The 10,540-nt window shown below is 44.5% G+C and overlaps 1 protein-coding gene across 5 annotated transcripts; it reads left to right on the top strand.

The window, feature by feature from the left end:
* Positions 1-16: 16 nt before the first annotated feature.
* LOC140479152 (BEN domain-containing protein 5-like) lies at positions 17-8,297 on the top strand. Of its 5 annotated transcripts, XM_072573115.1 has the most exons (9): positions 17-284; positions 491-838; positions 927-995; positions 1,118-1,360; positions 1,438-1,595; positions 1,733-2,093; positions 2,203-2,360; positions 3,421-3,646; positions 8,023-8,297. In XM_072573115.1, exons 4-9 carry the CDS (start codon positions 1,123-1,125, stop codon positions 8,172-8,174), a joined length of 1,293 nt encoding a protein of 430 aa, XP_072429216.1. In that variant the 5' UTR covers positions 17-284; positions 491-838; positions 927-995; positions 1,118-1,122; the 3' UTR covers positions 8,175-8,297. The 5 variants fall into 5 exon arrangements, with proteins under 5 accessions (XP_072429216.1, XP_072429218.1, XP_072429219.1 ...); XM_072573117.1 differs by lacking the exon at positions 17-284 and having other exon boundaries at positions 356-838; positions 1,736-2,093; XM_072573118.1 differs by lacking the exon at positions 17-284 and having other exon boundaries at positions 357-838; positions 1,118-1,300.
* Positions 8,298-10,540: the final 2,243 nt, after the last annotated feature.

Below are 10,540 nucleotides of genomic sequence, written 5' to 3'. Positions count from 1 at the left end.
ACAAACAGTTTCTCACTCAATTCCCTGAAGATTGTTATTAGTACAATTAACACTCATCACCATACTATCACACTCACTACATTATGTTAATTATACTTCTTAATACAAACATGAATGCACAGGCCTTTTTTTTCTTGCAACCCAGACAATTTTTGTTGTCCTTTTGTTTGCTGCCCAGACAATTTTTGTTCCCACCCTGAAGGAGAAACCAGTAAAAGTTGTGAATGACACATACTGGTCTGACTCATCTTGTATACCCTCAAAATGGACGACCAGTAGTACCAGTACGCTTACTTCCACCTGTGTTGTTTTTACTGGTTTTTCCCACTGGGCAGGTTTTTGCAGCCCACACAATTTTTTTTTTTAAAAATCTTAAAATTTTGTTCACTGTTGTTTCTTTTTATCACTGGTGTTGCTGCCTTTTAATCATTATTAATTTAATAATTGTTAATCATTTGAAGATAATGTTAGTTTATTAATCACTTCACAGCAGAACTGGACACAGAGAGATGGGACTTCTACTAGAAGAACAAACTGGAGAAATGAAAGGGGCCTAGGGAGGCCCGCAGTCACAGTGAACGTTGCAAACTTGCCCAGTCTTTCAAAACAAAACATGCTCAGCAGTGGGTGTCCACCTTTTATCTTTATTTGAAGGATCTATTTTCAGATGAATTAATAAGCACACCCAGAAGTGAAAAACAAAATTAAAAAACGGTACCTGGAAATTCACATATTGGTTGTACTGCAGCAGACCAGTATACATCCTTCGCACGTTTTACTGGTTTTCCCGCCTGGATGGACACCTTTCCCTCTGTTATGTAGAAGTGCTGCATGTAAGGTGTGTTTTAGAAAAGGTTTTAAGAAACAGATATATGCTTACTCATATCAGTATGTAAAGGTATTGTTGTGTGCTTGTTTCTATGCAGAACCTGCCCTGGTGCGGTGTTTGAAAATGGCATTCACAAATCAATGGCAGCATTAAGCTCTATGGTCAGGTAAGATTTCCCCAACCGGGGAAACTAAAGGCAGCATTATAGCTGGAAATTAAATCTTTTTACAAATTTAATTGAAAAGTCTGCTTTGGATGTAATTTTTGAATGTTTTCCACCTCATTCAGATACAATGGCGGCAGTCGCAAAATTTGCATTTGTCAGATTCCTTGATGACAATGGGGTATCTAGGATTGTGTCCATTCAGGAGGACATCCAAAAGTTTAAGCTGCTGACCCACAATCCCAGCAGGGTATATATGGTTCGATGGATCCAGGCGAGCATTGGCAAGTCAGAGGACTATAACTCTGGTGAATATACGCGGAGCCCCAATGATCCATACTATAAAGCACAGATCATGCTTCTCGCAGGTAAGTGTGATCATCTGAGATAACAGTTGTGTTTGATGATGAGGTATTGATTAAATTTTTTGTGATCTCATCTCCAGAGTCCCCTGAAGAGATCAGAGCAGAAAGAGCTAAACATAGACTGCTGAAGTATCCTACCTGGGATAGCAATGTGGAATCAGACAGTGCCAGTGATGGGCCTGGCCCAAGCAGAAACACACAGGGGAAGAGAGTATTGGAGGCCATCGGTGTGACAACGGTAGGTGCTTAAGCCATTCATTTGGTTTTGGTGAGATATGGTCAACAATGCACACTGCGGAGACACATCTAATAAAGGGTAGCACTTGATGTATGGAGCCGTATCTCTCACCCATGCCAATTTCTCTTTGTTGGCAGAAGGATAAGAGAGCTCGGACAGAAAGTGCATGGAGAAAACATCTGCAGAGGCTAATAGATGGTTTCAAGACCGAGATGCCCGACTGTGCTCTGGGGAATATGACAGACCCCCTCTCTGTATCAGGAGGGTTTGAGAATGAGATGACCCCTCCACCAAGGATGGTCGGACATGACTGGCAGGAAAGGAAACCAGGGCTCATGCAGGTGGAAGCTGAGAACAAAGTCCTCAGGCAGAAGGTGGAGTCCCTAAACAGTGACCTGCAGGAGGCTACAAGAATCATCCGTCGCCTGCAGGAGAGAATGGACCAGCTGCAGGACCTCAACTGCCGACTCCAAGAGCGACTCCTAAACCGCGCCCAGCGTAACTGATCTGATTGCTGAATACGCGATGATGTGATTTCATGTTTTAGATTCAAGTCTGGGGAAGCTGAGAATAAGGAGCTAATTTTTCTATTTGCTGTCTGTTGTAGCACGCCAACCTGCACTCTCCAGACGGGCCGTGGATCTGACGAGACCAGCACTGCCCAGATCAGTGCAGATGAATACAGAGCCTTCACCCACATTCACTGGCACAGACGGAGAGGCCAGCACCTGTGCAGACAATCTCTATATTCCTATCGATGGAATGGTAATTATAGTGTCATACAGAACTGAAACAGATCCTTCAGCCCAACTTGTCCATGCCAACAAGGTTTTGAAACGAAACGAGTCCCACTTGCCTGCATTTAGCCCAGATCCCTTTAATCCTTCCCTATCCATGTACCTGTCCAAATGTCTCTTAAGTGTAGTAACTCTCTACCATTATGTCTGGCAGCTCATTCTAGACACGAACTCTGTGTAAATACGTTGCCCCTCAGGTCCCTTTAAAATCTTTCCCCTCTCGTTTTAAACCTTTGTCCTCTAGTTTTGAGCTCCCCTACTCTAGAGAAAATAACTTGGCTATTCACCTTATCTCTGCGCCTCATGATTTTATAAACCTCAATGAGGTCACCCCTCAACTCCCTGCATTCCAGTGAGAAAAAAGTTCCAGCCTATCTCCTCTTATAACTCAAACCTTGCAGTCCTGGTGAAATCCTGGAAAATCTTTTCTGCATCCTTTCCAATTTAATAACATCCTTCCTACAGCAGGGTGACCAGAACTGTATGCAGTACTCCAAAACTTGCCTCGTCAATGTCCTGTATAGCCGAAACATGATATCTCAATTCCTATACTCGATGCTCTGCTCTGACCAATGAAGACAACCGTGCCAAACGCCTTCTTCACCACTCTGTCGAACTGCAACTCCACTTTCAAGAAATTGTGTACTTGAACCCCTAGATCTCTCTGGTCGACAACCTGCCTTCCCATTAACAGTATAAGTTTTGCCCTTGTTTGTCTTAACAAAATGCAACACCTCGCATTTCTCTCAATTGAACTCCATCTGCCGTTCCTTGGCCCATTGGCACAGTTGATCAAGATCCTGTTGTGCTTTTAGATAATCAGATTCACTGTCCACTATACCACTAATTATCATCACATTGCACCAAGTAATGGTGCACCTGTAGTATGGCGGCTGTGATGTTAAAAATTGGACTCAGTCCGCAGTCTTCCGCATCTCAACTGTGTGTACGTAGCCTCTGTATGTTCACAGTGCACTAAACTGCATTATTTCCAGCAGAAAACCCATATGTACACTCTTCTACCACAGGTTCAACTTCAGGGTGGTCTGGAGATTACAGAGCGCCAATGGGAAAATGTTCTGCGATCGAAGACAAACTCGATGTTTGTCAAGACCCTGGCTGCCGCTGTATGGGGCTCGGACGTGCTCCGCAATAGGTCGATTCATGGCAGAGTGTGTGCCCGCTTCATCAACGCGGACACACCTCCGGTACCGAAACCTGCACTTTCTCCTGTTAAACTGAGTGCTGTTAAAGGTAAGCTCAATTGCAAACTGTAATTGCATTTATGTGTTCCCTTACATGCCCTTGATACCTAGCCTTCAGGATCCTAAACATCTTGCCTGCTTTGAATGTACCATTCACATTGTTGTGCTTAGTTTCCTACACAGATCACCGAGGACTAATGTTTGCGGATCAAAGTTGTGTTTACTCAAACAAACTCAGAGGGAGTTCTGAGGAAGGGTCACTCAACCCACAGCATTGACTCTGATTTCTCTCTACCTGCTGAGCTTTTCCAACAATTTCTGTTCATGAAACTCAGAGAGAGGGTTTCAAGCTGGCTAAACAGATCATTCTGTCGAGATCAGTCTGATACACTCAGAAAATTAACAACTTTCATGCTGTAATAAAAGCAAAATACTGGGCGAACCAAGATGGCGGCAATCTAGGAAGATTGCTTTGCTGAGCTCCGCACTGCATCGCAGGCGGGACAAAGCCCTAACCCACTCTACCCAAGTCATCGTGGTATTCTAGGACTCTGAAAAGGTCACAGAGTCCTAGAAAGTTCTAAGAAGTCACTTACCTACGATCTCGCCGTCCAGGGATGCCTAAGTAGGAAGCAGGCTCATCTGAGGCTGGGACCACGGCCCAACCCACAGGATTCTCAGATGCTATTTCTTACTTGGCCCTGGTATCGGAACTCACAAAATCTCGCGAGATGCTGGGTAAGCAAATTGGAGATGCCGGCCCTGATCTCTGTTACGGTGCAGAAGCACGAGCTGCAGCTGGGAGACCTCGGGAAAAGGTCGGACGAGGTCCAACGCAGGGTCACAGTGGTAGAAGCTGAGACTGATTCCTCCAAGGATAGGATCTAGGCCCAGGTCCGTACTTTGCTTGACTGGGTTGATGATCTTGAGAACAGAGGCAGGAGGAAAAATATTTGGATTGTTGGTTTGCCGGAGAGTAAGGAAGGTGAGCAACCGATGGAATTTATTGAGGATTGGCTGCTGAAATTCCTTAACTTGGAGGCTGGAATGGGAGGTCTGAAGATTGAGAGGGCTCATTGGGTCACGGCTTGGAGGTCTGGTCTGGACCAACATCCTTGCTCTATCCTGGTGCCGTTCCACAATTATAGAGACAAAGCAGAAAATCATGAAAGCTTCCAGAGTCCAGGGGAAGGATCTGAAGGCCTTAGTTTACAAGGGCTGTAGGATCATGTTTTTCCAGGACTTCTCAGTGGCGGTGATTCGGAAAAGGAAATGCTGCAGTGGGTCTAAGGCACTGGTAAATGAATCCCTTAATCCTTAAGAATAGTAAGTTTGTGGAGTATTCCTCTAATGAATACAGGGCATTTCTAGACCAGGTTTGGCTAGTAGCCTGTCTGTTCTTTGGGAAACAGCTAAAGCTTATGGGTTAGTCATTTCCCATTCCACCAGAGGGGAGTGGCAGATGGTGAACAGCGATGTCTGCCCAAAGTATGGTTGAAGGCAGCTGAGGAGACTTACTCTGACAGGCCCTTGTTGGCTAAGTGCTCCGGTCTGCATTGAACTCCACGCTCACGCAGACAGGAAAGAAGAAGCTTGCTTTTGCAAGACAAAGGCTTGTTTGAGCATGGTGACAAACCGGGCAAGTGCTTGCCAGGAAAAAGAGTGACCCTCCACCCCCACCCCCGCTCCCCCCAGTCCATTATGTCGATTAGGGAATATGCTGGAAACCCAACCGGTGATTCTAAAAAGATCAATGGGGCATTTCAGAGATTTTACCAGTCTGAAGTTTGTGAGGATGGGCGGGCTAGGATGGAGTCTTTTATCAAGAACTTGGAGCTTCCAGGTGTAACCCCTGAACAAGAGTTGTTTTCTCAATGCTCCTTATCAGAGCAAGAGGTGCAGGAGGCCGTGTCGCAGCTTCAGAATGGAAAGGCGTCTGGTCCTGATGGACTTCCCAGTGAATTTTATAAGGAATTTACAAGCATATTGTCAGGCCCGATGCTCAACACGTTTAATGACTCATACAGTCATGATCGCCCTTCCCCATCTCTAAGAGAGGCCAGTACCTCTCTTCTTCTTCAAAACTGGAAAGTCCCAGTGGACTGTGCTTCCTGTAGGCCCGTTTCACTTTTAAATGTTGATTTTTAAATCTTTTCCAAAACTTGGGTGGCACAGTGGCTCAGTGGTTAGCACTACTACCTCACAGCACCAGGATTCCAGCCTTGGGCGACTGTCTGTGTGGAGTTTGCACATTCTCCCCGTGTCTGCGTGAGTTTGCTCTGGTTTCCTCCCACAGTCCAAAAATGTGCAGGTCAAGTGAATTGGCCATGCTAAATTGCCCATAGTGCTAGGTGCATTAGTCAGAGGGAAATGGGTCTGGGTGGGTTCCTCTTCGGAGGGTCGGTGTGGACTGGTTGGGTTGCAGGGCCTGTTTCCACGCTGTAGCGAATCTAATCATAAAAAAAGTCTTGCATTAAGGCTGGAAACTGTGTTGTTGCCTTCTATTATTAAAGAAGACGAGTCGGGATTTATAAAGGGTCGCAGATCCTCCAATAATGTTAGGAGGCTGCTTATTGTAATTCAAGCATGTCAGCAACAGTCTGTACAGGGATTGGTGATCTCTCCAAATGCAGAGAATGCATTTGACCAGGTTGAGTGGCTGTACCTTTTTTATACTCTAGAGCACTTTGGCTTGGGTGAAGCCTTTATAAGATGGGTAAAGATTCTCTATAGTGATCCTCTCACTGTGGTTCTCACCAATGGTGTGAGATCAAGCAATTTTAATATCTTTAGGGGCAGCCGACAGGGCTGTGCCCTTTCACCACTGCTTTTTACATTGGTGATTGAGCTGCTGGTGGAGCCCATTTGTAGGGATCCTAATATATTGGCTCCAGAAGTGGGGTCAAAATCATTTAAGATTTTGTTGAATGCAGATGACGTCCTCGTCTTTTTGTTAAATCCAGCAGTTTTGGTGTCCCGTCTGATACAATGTATCAATTCGTTTGGCACCTTTTTGGGTTACAAGATCAGTTTTGCAAAATCAGAGGTTATGCCTATGGGTGGTCTCACGAGAATTCTAGGTTTTAAGGGCGAATCTCTCTTCCCTTTTAAGTGGTCACAGGGGGCTTTCTTTATTTGAGTATATTCATTACTCAAGTTTTTGATTGGCTGTTTAAACCTAATTTTGTTCATTTATTTGACAAAAACAAGATCTTTGCAGATGGGAGGCGCTTCCGGTTACTTGGTTAGGTCGGATAGCCCTCGTTAAAATGAACATTGTCCCCCATCTATTGTACCCTATGTGAATGCTCCCCTTGATTTTCACTAGGCAAATGTTCAGGAAATTGAACGGCTGGTTCAGCTCTTTTATCTGGCATCGTAAGCAGCCCCTTACGAAATTAGCTAAAACTTTTCAACATCCTTACTTTTTGCACAAGAAAGAATATTCTATTCGATTGGGTGTCTGAAAATCCTTCAAGTTTGTCAGGTTGGCGTAAGACAGTTGTGGAGCATATCCCTTTGGATTTTCTTACAAGCATGGTGCATCATAAGATTGAGAATTTTATAAGACATGGCAGTCCTTTTTCGACTACGTGGACACAGATCTGTTTGCCACACTAATAAGGGCTTTTAAATAGCTGTAATGATTGGGTTTTAAGAGTCTAATACCCAGAGAGGGGGAACTGCGAATGTATGAATATGTGTAAATTAATGCTCTTGATGGCTGAGAGTCAGTGTTTTGTCTCACTGAGCTACATTATTATTATTATTATTATTATTATTATTTATTAGTTAGTTGTTAGTTATTATTTATTTGCATACTTAGTTTTTTGTATATAGATTTGTATGTTTGTACATGAGTGCAGTTTGGTTTTTTATTGTTCTTACCTTGTACTGTTTTGAATTATATTGTTTTGTATTGTTGTAATGTCAAAATAAATAAAAATGTATTTTTTAAAAAAAGGAAACTACTGCAGATGTTGGAAATCTAAACCAGAGAATAGCTGGAGAAACTCAGTAGGTCTGGTAGCATCTGTGGAGAGAGAAACAGTAAATATTTCAAGTCTGGAATGGCTTCTTCAGACTCTCCGCAGTCATTGTTTTTATTTCATTCCTGTACAATGACTAGAAATCTCTGTCCTTTCTCTTAACCTGTGCACAGAAATCTGTTTAAATTCTCGTGTCTGCTGCCAAGGCTGATACAGGCCTTGGGGTGTACAAGGTTCCCCTCCAATCATATCTGATGGTGTGAACACTTTAAGGTGTTCCAGGTTCACACCTGCCAAAATGTGTCTTATTGTATTAGCTTGTAAGGTGTCATTTATATCCCTGTTGTAAACCCTTTCCGTTAAATATTATTTAATTCACACTGCAGTATTATGACTTCATTAATTATATTCTCCCCCTTTTCTTCCCTATCTTCAGCTTGCTACGGCCACTACCTCAGATCTAAGGGGATTAGTACTGAAGGGGTCTGTAAGGAGCAAGCCCGGGTCCATGGTTATATATCAGAGAAGATCATGGACCTAAACAGAACAAGAAAAAGCAGCCTGGCACAAGAGTCGGTGTCACAGTGAAGAGGAGGGAGGGACTCTGCATTTTTATCAATGTTTCTTTTTTTTTAAGTGTTGCCATTTTCATAGAGCGGTGTATGCTGTTATGATTTAGATTTCCAATAAAATAGGTTTCAGAATCTTCAATGAGTGCTTCAATTGATGTTGCCAATAAGATGGCTGTGGGCCCTCACCCACACAAGCACCAGAGGCCCCTGCCAGCCTCAGTAGCTTTTCCATATGCAATTTTCATTTTAGTTCTTCACAACTGACCTAATAAATCCTATTTGGGCAACGATACCTGTGTTATAGAGCACCACACTCATTGATGCATATGGGTGCCATAACCATTACTGCTAAGTCTATGACCATAATGACAGATGACCAACTGGCATCAGGCACCCTGACTAGCATTACCAGTGCTATGACCAGTATTACTCATGAATTATATAACAGTGCACAACATATCACAGCAGGCTGGTTTTACACGAATGCCAGTGCCTGGGTTTTCCTTCTGGGAGCCAATGTTTTTGTCTCCTGTAGAGAAGCTGATGTGATTTGATGTGGTTCCTCTAAAACGTGTGCATTGAATGCTGAACTTGATTTACCCAGTCGAGTGAAGCTGCGGGTGTGCACAGCACAACTTGGCAGACCAGGTGATGGATGGTCAGTTTTTTCTATTTAAGTGGCAGAGCTACTTATGCTTTCAATTAATGCATTTGCCACATTATCCTGCCTTTGAACTAAAGCTCTCAGAAGCAATGGCAGGAAGATCTGGGAGCTAGGTGAAAGAATACAACTGAACTGCCCTCACGGATCCCTGGTGTTCCCCACGTCATCTGTCAGCAATGGTTGCCCTGCACAGTAAACATTTCCACGTACAGATCCTTCTGAAAGTCAGTTGATTACCTGCTCCACCAGGGGCCTGAACAATTTAGACCACTGGTACACCACTCTGATTGATGCCTACTGCTCCATCCCCCTCCTTCATTTCGGGAACTCCGACCACAATGCCGTGTTCTCTCTCCCAGCTTACATGCAAAAGCTCAAGCCGGAGAACTGCCCCTCGTGGATACAGGTCCAGTGCTGGTTGGAGGAGGCAGAGGATCAACTCTGGTGCTGTCTGATTGGGCCGTGTTCAAACAGGCCGCAGGTACCTTGGTTGAGTACGCCACCACCGTCACAGACTTTATCAGCAAGTGTGTGGAGGACTGCATACCGAGGAAGTCAATCCGGGTGTTCCCCAACAGGAAACCCTGGGTGAATCAGGACATACAGAACCTGCTAAAAACCAGGCATGAGGCCTTCAGATCAGGAGACCCACTCAAATGTAAGGAATCCAAGTATGACCTTCGCAGAGCCATTAAGACAGCCAAGGACCAATACTGATTCAAACTAGAGACCCAGACAGACACCCGGTGACTATGGCAAGGACTGAATGACATCACAGGTTCTAAAAAGAGACAGTGCAAGATAGCAGAAAATGACACATCCCTTCCAGACCGTCTCTTCTATGCTTGCTTTGAGCAGCATTTCGGCGGAGAGGTAACACCTATTCCGACCAGTCCTGACAAACCTGTTCCAACAGTCACTGCATCAGAGGTCAGATCAGTTTTCCTTTGTGTGAATCCAAGGAAGGGTTTGGGACCAGACGGAATACCAGGCCGTGCACTCAGAGCATGCGCAGATCAACTGGCAGAGGTCTTCTCAGACATCTTCAACCTCTCCCTGCAGCAGGCCATTGTCCCTGTCTGGTTCAAGAGGACCAATATCATTCCTGTGCCTAAGAAGGCTCATGCAGCATGTCTCAATGACTATCGCCCAGTGGCCCTAACTTCAGTGGTCATGAAGTGCTTTGAAAGGCTGGTCATGGCATTAATCAACTCCAGCCTCCCCACTACTCTTAACCCACTCCAATTTGCCTATTGGACCAACAGATCCATGTCAGGTGCCATATCACTTGCCCTTCACTCCTCCCTAGAACATCTTGACACCAAAAACAGCTATGTAAGAATCCTACGCATTGACTACAGTTCAGCCTTCAACACCATTATGCCCTTGAGACTGATTACTAAATTTAGTGACCTCAGACTAAGCCCCACTCTCTGCAACTAGACTCTCAGTTTCCTGTCCCACAGGCCAGAATCAGTAAAGACTGGGGACAATATTTCATTGTCATTAACATTCAACATTGGAGCCCCCAGAGGTGCATACTCAGCCCCCTACTATACTCACTGTACACCCATGACTGAGTCACCAAATACCAGACTAATGCCATTTACAAGTTCATTGATGACACCACCATAGTCAGTTGAATCTCAGATGGCAATGAAACAAACTACAGATGGGAGGTGGGAGACCTGGAAAAATAGTGCACTGAGAACAACCGA

The sequence above is a fragment of the Chiloscyllium punctatum genome, chromosome 6 (assembly GCF_047496795.1).
Source record: "Chiloscyllium punctatum isolate Juve2018m chromosome 6, sChiPun1.3, whole genome shotgun sequence".
Taxonomy (NCBI): domain Eukaryota; kingdom Metazoa; phylum Chordata; class Chondrichthyes; order Orectolobiformes; family Hemiscylliidae; genus Chiloscyllium; species Chiloscyllium punctatum.
The sequence above is the reverse complement of the archived record's forward strand: the minus strand, read 5'-3'. Positions and strand labels throughout refer to the sequence as shown.